Source organism: Pseudorca crassidens, chromosome 19 (assembly GCF_039906515.1).
Source record: "Pseudorca crassidens isolate mPseCra1 chromosome 19, mPseCra1.hap1, whole genome shotgun sequence".
NCBI lineage: Eukaryota > Metazoa > Chordata > Mammalia > Artiodactyla > Delphinidae > Pseudorca > Pseudorca crassidens.
In genome coordinates this window covers 18,882,684-18,900,365 of record NC_090314.1, presented here as the reverse complement: position 1 = coordinate 18,900,365, position 17,682 = coordinate 18,882,684, and the positions used below count along the sequence as shown (strand labels likewise).

The following is a 17,682-nucleotide window of genomic DNA, read 5'->3' as shown; positions in this document are numbered from 1 at the left end:
CTAGAATAATCTACCACTTGTGCTGTGAGAACTCATAGAGATAATTCGTATAAAGTGCTTAGAAAGTGCCTGGCACATAGAGAAAGGTCAATAAGTGTTAGTTGCTTTTATTTTTGTTATTTCTCATGTGTTTTTAAAAAGGTCTTAAGGTGAACCATTTTAGGAAACCTAAGGAAAGTATGTATGTGTTTTTATAGATATAGGCAAATTGCCAATTAGAATGTGCATCTAATCAGAAGTTCAGTAGGAGCTGAAGAACTCTTGATGGTTTCTCACATGTTTAACTAAAGATTTAAATCTCTGTAGTTATTGGAATTTAGCAATTCTAATAATTTAGAGATTTATCTTTTTAGAAGAATATTTCTTGGTTGTGCTACTTTGTTTCTCTTACTCCTGTTGGCTGTGTGATGGCAAATCTGGCGTATTCAATCCCAAAGCAGTGCCTAAGGGGCTTTATGAGATTAACAGCCATAACACTGTTGTGATATTTGAGTGAAGCTGTTGTAATTGCTTGTTTAATTGTCCATCTCCCTTGGTGGGCTATGAACTCAGTGACAGCAGTGACATTCTTATAGACCATCAAATTTCCAGTGTCTAGAACGGTGTCTAGCACATGCTGCTGTTGAGAATATTTGTTGAAGAACGAAGAGAGTGACTTCCCATTTGAAGACACATGGCAAGGGAGGGATCCTGAAAGCCACATCATGTATTGCTGTACTGATTTTCTGATTTTTGCTTGGAACCTGGTTTTTGCAACATGCAAATAATGTCAGTCTTATGGATTTCATTTTCTCTCTTGATAGTGAACAGAGTGAGGCAGAATTTCATGGAAAGGGTCAGTCTTAGAAATCATGACAATCTGGGTTTGAATCCGAGCTCTGTGTCAGCAGCTTAACCTGTCCCAGCCTCAGTGTGCTCATATCTTAATAGAAATAGTTACAAATTAGGTATTGTTAGTGAGGATTAAATGAGATGACATATAAAGTGGCACATAAGTAGCTTCAACAGAAAGTTAGCTTCCTTTCTCCTTTTCTTCTCCTCATAGCGCATAATTAAAAGTAATTCAGCTATTCTTTATTTCAAAGTAATCTGCATGTTGTGGTGACATTTGGTTAAGAAATGGGAATAGTAGGCAAGCTGCTATGGGAAGCAGCTTGGTGGGGTAGAGAGAGCACTAGACTAGGAGTCGGGACTGAATGTGACCTTGGGTAAATCATATGACCTCTCTAGCTGAAGTTTGTGTTTCTCTTAAGTGATATTCCCCATTGACTAATAATTGAGAAAGCAGCAAAGGGACTATTTTGTACCCTGTTATATATAAAGAAGCTTCTGAAATGTCAGTATTACCAAAACAAAAAACCATACACAATTAACTCTTTAAAACAACACAGAAACGTTTGTGTCTCTTGGGCACCTGAGGCATCGAGAGCTGCCATACCCCCCCACCGCCCCCCCTTTGCATTTGTAATTGTTAATTTGCATCTTTCGTTTTTCTGAAGCAAATCAGTACATTTTGAAATCCATATTTCATGGAGCTACTTAACTAATTGCTGCAATCAGCAGCAATTTATTTTATAGCAGCGCTGTTCAGATCGCTCTGAGGTTAGCATACCATGCACAGTGTGTTTTTTACAACCATATTTTTAATGATGAGTTTTAATAAGGGAAAATGGTTAATCTGCTGATATTCTCCTGAAAGTCCTAACTTTGGTCCTGTGTTTTACCTTTACCCAATGCTAACTTAAAAGGCCACAGCAAAGTCATTGACCCAGTGGGTGCACCGGCTGTCGGAGAGGCTGTCCCATTTAGAAGGACGGGAGAGGGAAAGAGCACCCTGTTTTTCTTCTTGTTTGGAGACCCTCGTTAAATTACTCAGAAACAATAATCAGATAGCTGCTGTTCAAGTTAATGGCACCTCTGAGTCCCTGTCAAGAGAGCTTTATTTAATGCGCAACAGACCTGGAGTGATGCAGGTGCCTTTTCAGGCCCTCATTTAATTTAAGCTGCTTTAGTTGGCATGGCAACTAGTTGAGACATCTGGGAGACATTATGCTAGGGATTGAGACTTCAGAGGATTTCTGCTAGAGCAAAGCAGAAACCTTATCATAAAGTGGTGTGTGTTGCTTCTAAATTTCTGCAGCTATATTGTTAAATCTCCAAATTCAGGAATTGTATTTTCCAGAGAAATAAAATTTTTTAAGGTTGGCCTGGTCGTTGGCTTGTTTTCTGTGAAGAAAAAAATGCTTTATTCGTGAGGTGAAAAATATTCATTTCAACCCTGAAGAATTTACTTTGCTAAACTAAAGTTTGACAGAACTTACTCTCTGCAGAGTGGCTGTTTTAATCACTTTGTAAAAATCATACATTTAAAATTTATCAGACTTTTTTTTTTTTTTTTTGCGTTACGCGGGCCTCTCACTGCTGTGACCTCTCCCGTTGTGGAGCACAGGCTCCAGACGCGCAGGCTCAGCGGCCATGGCTCACGGGCCCAGCCGCTCCGCGGCATGTGGGATCCTCCCAGACCGGGGCACGAACCCACGTCCCCTGCATCGGCAGGCGGACTCTCAACCACTGCGCCACCAGGGAAGCCCTATCAGACTTTTATGTTTAAAAGATATTAGAGGAGGGGAAAGCATCTCTGCACAAAGGTAAACAAAATGGTCAAGGTAGACAGGGCTGTATGTGGTTTTGCCCTGGACTTTCTGGTTAAATTAAGAGTTTATTTAAAAAAAAAAAAAAAGAGTTTATTAACCTACCTTCATTTTTTTTTAACCCAGCATGTCATCTTCTCAAGAAGCAGAGATGTGAAAGTAACACTCTTGTAAACTCTTCTTAAATATTATAACAGGAGATTGAATGAAAGGTTTTTTAAATTCACAGATCCTAAGGACAGTAACATAGTAATCTAGTTATTTGCATTTAGCAGAGGGAATACCTGCTGGTTTATATTTTGTAAGAAACTGTGCACATATGTATGGGCTCTTAGTATAGAAGAATTGACTTACCACTTGAAATCATTCATTTTGAATGCCTTGTTTTTCAGGGGTTTTTTGATATCTGGTAATACTTTGCTCTGTGTTAGGTTGAACAATGTGAAATTACTATTTTTGGTGGTCAAAATGGTCCAACATTGTCAGTTCAAATCCAACAGGTCTAGGATGTGAACAACACCCTGATCTGGAAATATATGTTTCGTAATGCTAAGTGAAACGTAAGAGTTTTTTCTGAAATTAGTAATTATTTATAAAATATCTGATTAGAACAGTACCCATTCCAGCCAGACAGTGTTTTGATTTTCCCTTTTCTTTGAAAATATAGTCACTGTTAGAAGAAAGCATATGACATTATTTCATACTTATTCTCTGTTTTTGGCTTTTGTATCAATTCGTTCCTTTTATAAGTCAAAGCAAGATTTTTCAAGTGCCAGCCCTGAGAATTCAACCTGATAACTTGAAAATTAAGATGTTTTCTCTCTGCTGTTTGCATGCATACCAACTGTCACCAGTAACAGTAAAGATTCTGGAATCGCAACTTGGCTACCTGTTTTATACAGATATGTAAGGCAGAATAGAATATAACCTGGTCTTCACTTCCATGCAAGAACTTTTCAATCCTGGCAGGAAGAAAAAATTGTCAATAAACTCAGAAGACATGGCTGACATCCCATACAGATGAGTACTCTCTTTAGGAATTTTTTTTCCCTGAGTAAAACTGCAAGTTGATATTAAGTTGATAGTACTTAATACAGGGATAGCAGTTGTGAAGTTTTTCTGGTTTTGTTCTGTTGTTCTGTCTTGGTTTTTTTCCTGTGTAATGTTCCTTTGTTTTCGTCCCTTGAGATTTCTGGAACCAACTCAGGAATATTAGGACTTCTGATTAAGGCTTAATGGTGCAAATAGAAGTTTTTTCCTGTCTCTATCCTATGATTAAGATTTCCTAGTGGGAAAATTTTTTAGTATATACAAGAGGGTTAATATCCTTAATATGTAAGGCACTTTTACAAATAAATTATCACCCCAGTAGAAAATTGAGTAAAGAAAAGAAACAAGTCTCTCTCTCACTCTTTCTGTCTTTTTCCCTCTCTCATACTCACACATATATATGGCCAATAAACATGTAAACAGTTTTCAATCTGAAAACACAGTTGATAGAACACAAATCTTTACTGCCAGTTCTTCCTGAAGCCCCCCTAAAATGTCAGTAAAGGGTTAGGAACTCAAACTAGAAGAGGCAGAAACCTCTGCTGGCAGTAATGAGAACCCAGAAACAAGTTAGTTCTTGCTCAGAACATCAGAGCAGCTCAGGGTTTGGAGGCATCAAGTATCTCAGAAAGTAGGGGTGCAGGTAGGCCTAAACACAGAATTGGTTGCAAGCCTGTGTAAGAAGTAGTAAGATGTTCAAATGTTCAGATCGTCTCCTATTCCGCAGGAGACCGTATAATGCTTTATTTCCTGGAGACAGCATGAACGGAGCTGTGGTGTCTTTGGCCCCATCCCCCACTGATACAGAACACTGGCAACCTGGCCTGTGCCCTCCAAGACAGAAGTTTGGAGGGCTCTTCTCTAGAGAAATGGATTAACCCAAGAGAGAGGATCTATACGTAATTGAGGATCCTTTGTGAAACAAAATTAAAGCTCTATGCCGCCGCCCCCCACACAAAGCTACATTACAGTCAAAACAGGAATAACCTGGGCTTCCATGGTGGCACAGTGGTTGAGAGTCCGCTTGCTGAGGCAGGAGACACGGGTTCGTGCCCCAGTCCGGGAGGATCCCACATGGCGCGGAGCGGCTGGGCCCGTAGGCCATGGCCACTGAGCCTGCGTGTCTGAAGCCTGTGCTCCGCAATGGGAGAGGCCACAACAGTGAGAGGCCCGCGTACTGCAAAAAAAAACAAAAAACAACAACAGTAATATCCTAAAGGCCAATTGGTAGGAGATTGCTTAAGTCATGCCATATTACATAAATTGGAATACTATTTAAGCACTTTTTTGGGGGGGGGGCGCTGCGTTGGGTCTTCATTGCTGCGTACAGGCTTTCTCTAGTTGCAGCGAGCAGGGACTACTCTTCGTTGCGGTGCGCGGGCTTCTCATTGCGGTGGCTTCTCTTGTTGCGGAGCATGGGCTCTAGGCACGCCGGCTTCAGTAGTTGTGGCTCGCGGGCTCTAGAGCACAGGCTCAGTAGTTGTGGCACACAGGCTTAGTTGCTCCGTGACATCTGGGATCTTCCCGGACCAGGGCTCGAACCTGTGTCCCCTGCATTGACAGATTCTTAACCACTGCGCCACCAGGGAAGTCCCTATTTAAGCACTTCAAATGATAGAAAAGAATTGTATACCATGGAAAGATATTCACAAGATATTTTAAATTAAAAAATATATATGTATGTGTGTGTGTATATATATATATGTATATAATATGATCTACTTTGTCACGATAATTCCACTACAAGGAATATATCACTAGGAAATAATCAGATTCACATAAAGCTATATATGTAGGATATTTATCTCATGGTTATTTAAAATAGTTTAAAAAATTAGAAATATCTTGGATTTTCAACAATGACAGATTGGTTAAATGAATTATAAATATATCCATACATTAGAACCCTCTACAGTAATAAAAATTCTGCAAGAAAACAGGCAGCAAAGCCATGTGTATGCTATAATCCCAGTTTTAAAAATACAGATAGGTATGCATACACAACATTTACATGAAGATATTATAGGTTAATTCAAAGAGGTAGGATTCTATGTAGTTTTTATACTCTTTGGCTTCTTTGTATTTCCCTGATGAATTTTTGTTTTTTAACTACTTTGGAAAATTTTTTAAAATACACAAAAGGAGAGACAATGGTATAATATCTATCATATACACAATACCCAGCTTCAGCAATTACTAATCATTTTGCCAGTCTCATTTCCTTTTTATTGAGAGGAGGGGGAAAGGAGAGCTGTATTATTTTAAAGTAGATCCCAACTATCACATTATTTTACCTAAAAATACTTAAATATGCAATTCTACCTGGTAAGGGCCTTAAAAACATAACCATCATAACCTAATAAAATTAGCTAATTCCTTACTATCCCCTGATTGCCTCAAAGATCTCATTTTTTAATCAGGTTTGTTTGAATCAGGATCTAAACAAAGTACATATATTGCATTTGGTTATTATATTTCCTGAGACTTTTTATCCCAAACATTCCTCCCTTCCCTTCCCCTCACAACCCCCCCCTTTCTTTCTTTCTTTCTTTCTCTTTCTCTCTTTCTCTTTCTTTCTTCCTTCCTTCCTTCCTACCTTCCTTTCTCTCTCTCCTTCTTTCTCCCTCCCTCCCTTTCTTTCTTTCTCATTGATTTTTTTGGGGATATTTTTCCTGGAGAATGATCCACGTTGTGTGTTTAGCTGATTGCTTCCTCATGATGTCTTTTTATTTCCCATATTTCTAGTAAACTGATAATTAGAACTAGAAGATTGATTATATTGTTTTTTAAGACATGAATATTTTCTAGGCAGTGGTGTGTATAATCATAGGGACATAATATCTTGTCCCACAATAAGTGCTGCTAAGATTGAGTGGTGGATTGAGTTGATGTGGGTCTCATTCCTTTCAAGTGGTTTTAGCAACCATTGATAATTGGTACCTTAGATCCACGGTGTCATAGAGGTTGCAAAACAGTGATTTTTTTCCCCTAATCTTTCATTACTTCTGTATTTATTAACTGAAATTCTTCTATAAAGAACACTGAACATTTAGTATATTTTATTAGAGTTTTTTTTTTTTTTTTTTTTTTTTTTGCGGTACGCGGGCCTCTCACTGTTGTGGCCTCTCCCGTTGGGGAGCACAGGCTCCAGACGCGCAGGCTCAGCGGCCATGGCTCACGGGCCTAGCCACTCCGCGGCATGTGGGATCTTCCCAGACCGGGGCACGAACACGTGTCCCCTGCATCGGCAGGCAGACTCTCAACCACTGCGCCACCAGGGAAGCCCTATTAGAGTTTTTTAAAATATAACTCAAAAGAAAAGAAGGTAAAATCCTAAATTGTGTAGGGCCACTGAAACAATTTAAACATAGTCAATTTCACTATTATGTAACCTTAGGCAGGTTACTTGCCTTCTGTTAGCCTCAATTTTCTCATCTGTAATTGGGGATACCACTGCCTATCTTGTAGGATTGCCATGGAAATTAGATGAGATGATATATTTAAAATACTTAATGGAGTGGCTAATACCTAGTAGGTGCTCAATATATATTCATTCATTCAACAGATATTTACAGGGGACTTACTATATGTAGGCATTGTTTCTTCTGAGACTTTTGGATAGACTTGTGAACAATACAGAGAAAAAACCCTTGCCCTCATGGAGAAGGATTGGAGAGACAAACAATAGATGTAATAAGTAAATTATGTAGGATAAGTACTACAGGAAAAAAGAAAAAGTAGGGTTGTGCAAGGGGGTAGCAATTGGACGAGGAATGCAGGACACATTATTAGAGTAGTCAAAGTTGGCCTCAATCGAAAGATAAAATTGAAGCAAAGATACAAAGGAGGTGAAAGAGTTAGCCAAGTAGATGTCTGGGGAAGCACAGTCCAGGCAGAGAAAATGGAAAGGGCTAAGGTTAGTGTGTGTTTAGCATTTTCAGAGAACAGCAAAGAGGAAAGTGACAGGAGGTTAGAGAAGGAAGAAAGCCAGATCATTTAGCGCCCTGCAAGGACATTTTAAGGACTTTGACTTTTCCTCTATATGAAATGGGAAGGTTTTGCAGGAAAGTGACATAATCTGGCTTTCGTTCTAAAGCATGATTATGTGAAGTGCATCTAAAAAATAAGATGAATTGATGAATGGAAAGGGCCATGGTAAATGTGCACTGAAGCAAATATGACAAAATGTTAAGTGTAAATCTAGGTGGTAGGCATATATATGGTGATCACTGTTTAATTATTTCAAGTTTTTTGTGTGTTTGGAAATTGTTATAAGAAAAAAAATTTTTTAACTATTAAGGTAACTAAATCTAACCTTGATAATAATATTGTAATTTAACTGATGTATATCATCTTATAGAAAGATTCTAACATGTCACTGAAAACTCCTATAAGGAAATTCTACGTGCCAGATCTCATTTCCTCACTAATTTCTTTGGAAAGAGCCTGGTTAATAAAACCTAACATAAAAATTAAACCTAAGAGGATAAAAAGCTTAAAATTGCATTTTCTATATGATAAAGTGACTCAATATACAGACAAAATATAACAGTGAAAAATGTATTCTGGCTTAGAATTGTTTTAGAAATCTAGGGGTCTTGGGCCAGGCTGGTAATAGTGGACATGATAAGAAGTGGTCTAATTCTGTGGCTAAGTTTTGAAAGAACCAATAGGATTGGAGGCAGAGTGAGAGAGGGATCAAGGTTGACTCCAAGGTCTGTGGTTTGTGGTGTGACCAACCTGCTGGAAAAATAGGTTTGCTGTGGGAAAGCCTACACCTAGAAAGTGTGTGGTGGGGGAAAGATAGAGAATACATCTTGGACATGGTAGTTCGAGCTGTCAATTAGACATCCCATGGAGATGATGAGTAGACAGTTTGATAGACAAGCCTGGACTTAAGGAAAGGAGATTAACTAGAGATACAAAGTTGGGAGTCATCAGCATGGATGTTATTTAAAGTCATGGAACTGGATCCCGTTACCCTAGAGAGTGAGTATCGAAAGAGAAGAGGACCAGGGAATTGCCTGGCGGTCCAGTAGTTAGAACTCTGTGCTTTCACTGCCCAGGGCCCAGGTTTAGTCCCTGGTTGGGGAACTAAGATCCCAAAAGCCATGCTGCATGACCAAAAAAGAGAGAGAGAAGAGGACCGAGCCCTGGGGCATTTCAACATTAAGTGCTTGGGAAAGAGCACCAACAAAGGAGGACTGAGAAGAAAGAACCAGAGAGGGAGAAGGAAAGTCAATAGTTGGGTGTCCTGCTAGCCAGTTGAAGAAAATGTCTCAAGGAGGAGGGCGTTTCCAACTATGGTGTGTCGAGTGTTATCAGTTATTCTCCCTTACTCCCAAGTTGTCCCTTTTCCTACCTGTTTTTGCTAAAACATTAAATTAGAAGTGTTTTTAAATCCTTCTCCCCAAATAATAATCACTTACTACAAGAGACTTTTTAAAGCTCATAAGGGTAAGATACAAAGCCTAACATCACTTTTTGAAAATTTAAGTTTTGAAGGCAGATTCCTTCTCGTCTTTATTTTTATAAGCCCAGCATTTACCCTTAAAACAAGCATGTAAATGCTGAAACAAGAGCCCCAGGACCTCTTAGTTCATTTATAGCTAGTGGTAAGCACCCTAAGACTACAGCCTCCATAATACCTTTCTGGAAGAAGAATTTTAGGATCTGAGGAACTATGTAAGAAAACAAAATAACTGACATTTTGTCTTGCCTTTCCCTGCTTTGAGGTGCACAGGGCTGGGGAAGCCTTACTGTTTGACTCAGAATGTGAAACTGACTTTTACAAGGTGTCAGAAGAATTTGAATCCTGGTAGGAGCCTCCTAGAGTCAAAGGCCCTCTCCCCTTGACTTAAGGAAGCTTATATTATTTAAATCATAAAGCTTGCCCAGACTTTTAAGGAGTTCTTAACTGCAGGCAGAGTAAGACATGCATCTTTCCTTTTCTAGATAAAGCAAAAGGTGGTGCCTTCACAAGAGTCCTGAATTCCCATCCCCATTGCTCCCTGCGCCCCAGCCTTTGATCATCTGCCTTGTGTTGATTGAGCAAAACCCTGAGGGTATAACAGAGTGCAAAGCATGGGAAGCTTAAAATTTAGTAAGGGAAGTATAAATGTATAAAAAGTTAAATAATAAAAGAATTCAGTTGTGAAGATTGTAGAGAGATTTGGATTTGAACTAACCATTTGCGTACTTTTAGGAGTACCATGATTTATAGAGTAACTTAAGCCACAGTTGATAGGTAGGTTGTCATCTTTTCCATTGGTGCCATGGTGGCCTAGGGTGAGACCAACAACCCTCTCTTGGGGTTCAAAGGACACTCCAGTAACATGTCTGAATAGACCCTCAGACTGGTCTTCACACTCTTCCTGGCCCAGCTGTCACTGACAATATTTACCCTTGGTTTTCTCTTTTATAATGCTAATTATAGTGAAGTCACTTGGTTGTTTACTTCTGCTAACTTTTTAAAATTCTTTAATTTTGGCAGTGTTTTATCTTGTGAGGGCTGGAATTGTCACCTCTTTCATGCTGTCTAGAAGCTTTCTTTCCCTAAGCTTTTTCCAGCCTTAAGAACAGAAGTTATTTAGACCTGGTACCTACTTTGCAGGGATTGGGGGCTGAATTCTCGGAACTCTCCTTAACTTGAAACCTCAAGATATGTTGTCACAGAATTGATGCAGAGTGACCTACATAAAATTATCGTCTCTCCTCAACCACTCAGCTCAGATCATGTCAAAGTTTTTCTTTATCAGATTTTGCGAGGTAAGTTTTTCTTTATGAAGAAAAAGGTAGTGTCACTGTATAAATGAAATGTTTTGCTTTTCATTTGAACTAATCTGACCTTCCAAGGCTTACTTCTTCCCTAACAACTTCTTTCTTTTGACCAAGGTATATTTAATAATTTCTATACTTGATGTTAAATAAGAGGCTTTTAAGGGTAGCCAAGTGGTTCTTATTTTCAGTGATGGAAGAGAAGGGCCTATCTAATTCATTAGGTAGTCGAGGGGGTTAATATAGGGAGGTAAATAAGCAAGATGGTTTGTCAAACAAGAATGCTTTGTCACAAAGTTTCCACTAAACAGCCTTTAGTAGGAGTGTGTGGCTGGCATCAGATGACTAAATTGAAAAGGAACTGTGTTCCCTATGGATAACATACATTCTTCAAGCCAGCAGTAGGTGGGCCTGGCCTGAGTGTTGGCAGGCATGCCTGAGTTCAACTCTAGAAAAGCAAAATGACTCTTCAAGCATGGAGGAGACTGATAGAAACAGCCAGCTAACTAATTCTCTAGGCTGGCTCATTAAAGAGCACTGACTTGACAGAAAAGCGATTTGGGCTGGCATTGTTGGAGCTTCCTCTGGTCATCAGGTGTGTCCTTAAGAATTTTGCCGTTACAAATGGAGAGTTGTTTAAAGCTGAAACAGTTTTCTTACCTAGTAAAGTACTTTTTTTCTCCCACGGGATTCAAAGAATTAAGGCATTCTTTATAAAAATTGACAAGCATCTGCCAAAAGAATTAAAGCACATACAGAGTTAAAGCTAGAAAGTTCACCTTCTATAGATTTGTTGATATTTGGGGATGGGGGTGGGGTGGGGGTAGAGGGGAGATATTGGCTATTGGACCTTTTTTCACACTTGGAAAAAAAAAGGGATTTGCTATATTTTATTCAGAAGACTCGGCCTTGAAGCTGTGATCTTTAGCAGTGCTAAAGCCCACAGTCTTTCAAGATGTCAAAAATATTTTTAAAGTAATTAATTACCCTCTTGATTCTTAGTGGTGGAGAATACTACCAACAAACCTGGGCAAGTTTCTGAATTTTGTCTCATCAGTGAAGATCTGTCCTGGGAAAGGCTCCCTGCTGGTTGATGGGAACTATTTTGTGGGAGCAGCTCACAATCACAGGTTGAGAGTATCAGCAGAGAGCTCCAGTAGCCACACTTGTGAACAATTCAAGGTTATTGGTCTGGTCAGCCTTAACTCCAGTGCTTGGAACACTTGTCTATATACTTAAACCTCAATAATCTTTCGAATTATAGACATTATCTCTAGACTGTGCAAACTTTTGATGACATTTTATAAATTATAGTTTTTTGAGGTAGGGCTAACTCAAGCTTTTAATAGTGTTCATTATGCAGTTATTTAGAGAACAATTTAAAATCCTGTACTCTTGTTTCTATGGTGTTCCCCAAATCATTGGTTGAGTAAAAGGAATTAAGTATCTGCAGTTAAATCTGTTTGTTGTTTCAGGTTTGAAATATCTCCATTCAGCTGGCATTTTACATCGAGACATTAAGCCAGGGAATCTCCTTGTGAACAGCAACTGTGTTCTAAAGGTAGCTTTTCAGTTTATTTAAACATGTAAGAAAAAATTGGAACGTCAAGGCACGTTTAAGAACATGTTTTTGTGAAAGAAATGGTTAAATTTATTTTCATCACTTTACCAAAAATTAAAGAACCCAGTGTTCTCTAGCAATATCACTAGGCATGGACATAGTAACTAATTTGTAGTCTTGGCTCATGGTTTCTTGGTGATATTTTGCACATGTTTTGGAAACATTGGAATTGGAATTTCAGTGTGACTAGAAATAAGAATAGAGAAGGTGATTTCTTTTCAGATTTTTCTATTATAAAGGAAGTGTATATCAGAAGAAAGATTGGAAGACCAGTAAGCTTCTACTTACGTAAGAATCAAGTGTGGCTTTTAAGAAGACTGTCTATATGTTTTTGCACAGCTAACATTTTTATATGCTTTTTGACTGAGGCAGCAAAGTAGGGAAATCGAAACATTTAGAAGTGAAAATACTAAGCCAGGAAAGGGTCCAATGTATTTCCACGGTATACAGTAACCAATTCTCAGTTATCCCTCTGAAGGGGTATTGATTACAGGATTTATTATGGTTAGCAGCCCGCAAATCTCAAGATGTCAATTTCAGTTTTTTATTCTTACCCCAGTACCATCCCCACCCCATTGTCTTTTGTTAGAGTGGCTCACAAATAGCAAAATCCACATGTGTACATACACCCTACCCCTAATAGAGATGTGTATTAGCAGAACTCCTAGTGAGGGGCCCACCATAGTTTTCCCTATCATAGAAATTAGAGATAAGGGCCTTCCTAGAGCTGAGTCATCTCTATGTAAGCAAATTAAAGCTCCTCTTATTTTATGAGTGGCTAAAGTATTATATGGTGCTTCAGTCTACAGTAAATATTCTTAACATTTCAACTGATATATTTGAAAAAGAAAAGAACTGTTTATAGATGTTGTCTTATTTTAAACATTTTTTAAACATATTTTAAAGACTGTCATTAGTACTTAGCTTGTTGGCAAGCTAAACCTTAAAACCAAGTATATAAATGAATTTCAGGGTTTTTTTGTTGTTTTTTTTTGCGGTACTTGGGCCTCTCACTGTTGTGGCCTCTCCCATTGCGGAGCAAAGGCTCCGGACGCGCAGGCTCAGCGGCCATGGCTCACGGGCCCAGCCGCTCCGCGGCTTGTGGGATCTTCCCGGACCGGGGCACGAACCCATGTCCCCCGCATCGGCAGGCGGACTTTCAACCACTGCGCCACCAGGGAAGCCCAAATTTCAGTTTTATCTTAAATGCTTTCTTTAAACTGTGGGCCAGTTTTCTTCAAAAGCTGATGTTATACTGCTTTTGAATAAAAAATTTCCCTTCACTCTTTCCTTGAAGAACTCTGTTCCTGTTTTAACTCTAGAAAGATTTAAAACCTATTTTTCATATATTCCCTGAAAACAACTAATATTGTAGTTCATTCTTTTGTTTCCACAGAAAATTAATTGTCCCAAAAACCACTAAAGTAAATATTCCTTCTATAGGTCATTTGAGTTCATTCCCCTGCCACCATCACTTTTTAAAAAGAGCCGTAGGGACTTCCCTAGTGGTCCAGTGGTTAAGACTCCACGCCCCCAGTTCAGGGGGCCCGGGTTCAATCCCTAGTCAGGGAACTAGATCCCACATGTGGCAACTAAGACCCAGCGCAGCCAAATAAATAAATATTTTTAAATAAAAATAAAAAGAGCTGTAACCTATCCCCATAACCTATTTTTATTCTTAAAAAAAAATTAAGAATGTTATAGTCAGGGACTTCCCTGGTGGCGCAGTGGTTAAGAATCCGCCTGCCAATGCAGGGGACACGGGTTCAAGCCCTGGTCCAGGAAGATCCCACATGCCGTGGAGCAACTAAGCCCGTGCACCACAACTATTAAGCCTGTGCTCTAGAGCCCGCTAGCCACAACTACTGAGCCCGCGTGCTGCAACTACTGAAGCCCGTGCGCCTAGAGCCCGTGCTCCAAACAAGAGAAGCCACCGCAATGAGAAGCCTGCGCACTGCAATGAAGAGTAGCCCCCGCTCTCCACAACTAGAGAAAGCCCATGCACAGCAATGAAGACCCAACACAGCCAAAAATAAATAAATAAATATTTTAAAAATAAATAAACCCTGGTTTTAAAAAAAAAAACCTTAAAGTCAGGAATTCTTTGTCCTATTCATACCAAGTCACTTTATGACAATTTAAGCCAGTTTCTTCTTATTTCAGTTTCTGGTTGGAGAACTTCACAAAGCATTTGTGTAGAATCTGTCATGCTTGACGCCATTAACTGCTTGCAGTCCATTTTCCAAATCGTTATGGTATTGTAACCTCTGGCTACATGAATGAGTAACTAAAAGAAAATGTCATTTATGAATAAACAGCATACAGATGAGAACAAATTGAAATTTTGCTCTGTTCCTTTAACTTGTCTTAGCAGCCTACTTTTAAAAGCCAGAGTAGAGTGCCAGTCTACTGATGCTAATACTCTCTTCTCAAACGTAAAAATGCATAGAAAATAATTATGATAAAACAGTTTTTAAAAATTAACGCTCTTTCAGATTGTGAATATATTTTGTTTACTATTAGGCACAAAACAGATAATTTTGCTGGAAATCGAATATCTTTTTGGTTATCTGACCATATAAGCTTCTTACTTTGAATTTAGCCTGTCTTCCAGATAAATTGCCAAAAATGATTCCAGATCTGTTTTATAAGAGAAAACATTTTCTGCTGGGTAGGTGGTTGGTTGTTTTTTTTTTTCTTTTTAGTATAAATACAAGAAAATTAAAGTAGATTTAAGTCCTTTCCTCTGGTTTTATTTTGTTTTAAAAGATATCCTAAAATTTTTTGGCCAAGTAATAGAGCGTTTAAACATTATGTGTTATTTGAACACTGGCCTTTGGGAGGATTTGAAAAACAACATATGCCTTTCTTCCTTTTTGGTATAGTTTTTCCTGTGTGATCTGGAAATTTACTTTCATTTTTAAGTTTTAAAGATGTTGGCTTTATACTTCTTCATCCCCACATACAAACATGAATTCATTTGATGTGACCAGGCATAGTACATTCAAGATAAAAAGAGAGGATTGCCAAAAATTAGGGGTAAAATTTGTTTTCTTTAAAGCAGTGGTTTTCAAGTTTTTTTAAGCCTCCAGACCCTTTTTTCAAATGAAATATTATGCTGGGACCTCAACTTAGAAGACAGATAAAAAGTGTTATTTTTTTGGGCTTCCCTGGTGGCGCAGTGGTTGGGAGTCCGCCTGCTGATGCGGGGGACGTCGGTTCGTGCCCCGGTCCGGGAGGATCCCACAGGCCACGTGGCGGCTGGGCCCTTGAGCCATGGCCGCTGGGCCTGCGCGTCCGGAGCCTGTGCTCTGCAGCTGGGGAGGCCACGGCAGTGAGAGGCCCACGTACCGCAAAAAAAAAAAAAAGTGTTCTTTTTGTCCCTTATAATATTGACTCAGAGTTAATCAGTGAGAACACTGGAGCTTAGATGGTCATTACTCTTTTATCTCATCCTCAGTGCTCCCAGTTTTTGTTTTGGTTGCCCAGTATCAAGAAAATCTTAATTCCTGAAAATAAGCAGAAGTTGCTGGTGGTGGCACTGCTGCTATTTACTAACAGCTCACCTTGCAACCTCCAAATACTTTTCACTTAAACAGAAGGAGCAAGAAAAGATTTATTCCTAGGTCTGCATGTAAATTAATCAGTCTTTCTCATTTACCATTATGTCTCCAAGTTCTAGCATACTGTCTAAAATATAACAGGCACTCAATTAATTAAATGTTAATGGTGTGAAGAAATGAAGGAACCTGTTAGCATTGTTATTCTACAGTGTGCTACATTTTGACATATTCACACATTTGAGTGTGTATTTTAAATAGATACATGTGAAATTTAGGTAAAATGTTTACGGAACTCCTGAAGTACCTCCTCAGAACTGGATTTAGCAGGACTCCGTTTGAAACCCATAGCTTTAAAGAAATTTTACTATATATATTCCATTGAGATAGTGAACATATGGGAATTTCCTCCAGTCTAGTGGTTAGGACTTGGCGCTTTCACTGCCGGGGCCCCAGGTTCCATCTCTGGTCGGGGGAGCCAAGATCCTGCAAGCCATGTGGTGCGGCCAAAAACAAACAAACAAAAGATAGTGAACATAGTTAGCTCAGGAGGTCTTCAAGATTTTCCTTGTAATATCTTCCTCCATAAGCCAGCCTTGAAAATAAATTAGCTTGATTTGTTCATCAAACCTAGAAGTATGCATTCAGCTGCTTTTTGTTTGTTTAGTTAGTTCCAGTTGAAAACAGATGAAAAGTGAAAAGCATATCTTTACAATACATCATTTTATATAGAAATATGGAAGTTTGAGACTTTTCTTCCCTTTCATCCAAATAAGATCAAATTATGTTGACACAAATATACTCTGCCTATATCATTGAAAACTTTTCAAAGTTCAGAGGTCTATCAAGATTTTAGTTTTTTGTTATTTTGTTTTACTTTTAAACTTGTAAATATATTTGTTTGACAATATTTTGATAATCTTTTCTATTTAGATTTGTGATTTTGGATTGGCCAGAGTGGAAGAATTAGATGAATCCCGTCACATGACTCAGGAAGTTGTTACTCAGTATTACCGGGCTCCGGAAATCCTGATGGGCAGCCGTCATTACAGCAATGCTATTGACATCTGGTCTGTCGGATGTATCTTTGCAGAACTACTAGGACGAAGAATACTGTTTCAGGCACAGAGTCCCATTCAGCAGGTATGATTTCACTTTAGGCTTTAGGAGCTTTTCAATTCTGTTACAGATTTAAAGGAAAAACCATCTTGCACACATGTCTTGGGCTTATTCATTGTACTGTCTAAATTGCTTTTAGCAAATTCAAGTTCACTTAAAATTCAGAAAGTTATGAAGTTGAAGATTACAGAGATATTGATTTTGCAACTTATGAGCCTATTAGAGGGAATGTTGACTTTATTACACGCACTGATGCATGGCAGCAGACTCAGATGTAACAGTTTGCACAGGTGTAATCTTCAGTGGTTAGAGGGCCTCTGTTCTTTCTAACTGAATGGATCTGACATGAAAATGTATTGGGTGACTTAATGTACTTACACTTTGTGCTTAGAATATAAATTTTAAGTGTTGACTTCTTTAAATATGAACATTTAGAAACCTTTCTAACTTTTATTGAGCTAAAATATTTAAATGTGGCAGAGAACATCAGGAGCTGATTAAACTGTAGCTTCAGGAAACCGTTCCTGATATTATACTTTAACTGTCCGTCTTTATAGCTAATTCATTACTACCCATATTTTCTTTGGGGTAATTCCTAAGTATTTTTTATTCATAAATTTTAACAGTATTGTTTGCGTGAGAATAACGTAACAATGATGAGTCAGGCCGTAGAATCAAATTGGTGGGTTCAAATCCTAGCTCTGCCATTTGCTATCTGTCAAATCTTGGGCAAGTTAAACTGTTCCTGAGGATTGTTGTGCAGATTAAATGAAGTAGTAAAGCTGAAAGTAAGGCCTGGGGTCTAGTAAGCACTTAGTAAACGTTAGCAGTTATGATGGTCGTGGTGGTGGTGTGCCAGGGTGTGAGGGATACAGCCATATAAGACAAAGCTTTGTGAAACTTT

At 38.7% G+C, this 17,682-nt stretch overlaps 1 protein-coding gene across 2 annotated transcripts in view; it reads left to right on the top strand.

Moving 5' to 3' along the window:
* NLK (nemo like kinase) overlaps positions 1-17,682 on the top strand; it is a 147,010-nt gene that overhangs the window by 111,159 nt on the left and 18,169 nt on the right. For both annotated transcript variants that reach the window (XR_010937577.1, XM_067716311.1), the window contains exons 4-6: positions 10,363-10,469; positions 11,954-12,039; positions 16,593-16,802. Coding sequence is in view for 1 of the 2 variants with exons in the window: in XM_067716311.1 (XP_067572412.1) it covers positions 10,363-10,469; positions 11,954-12,039; positions 16,593-16,802 (403 nt within the window). In the remaining variant the exon portion in view is untranslated. The remainder of the gene's footprint in view (positions 1-10,362; positions 10,470-11,953; positions 12,040-16,592; positions 16,803-17,682) is intronic.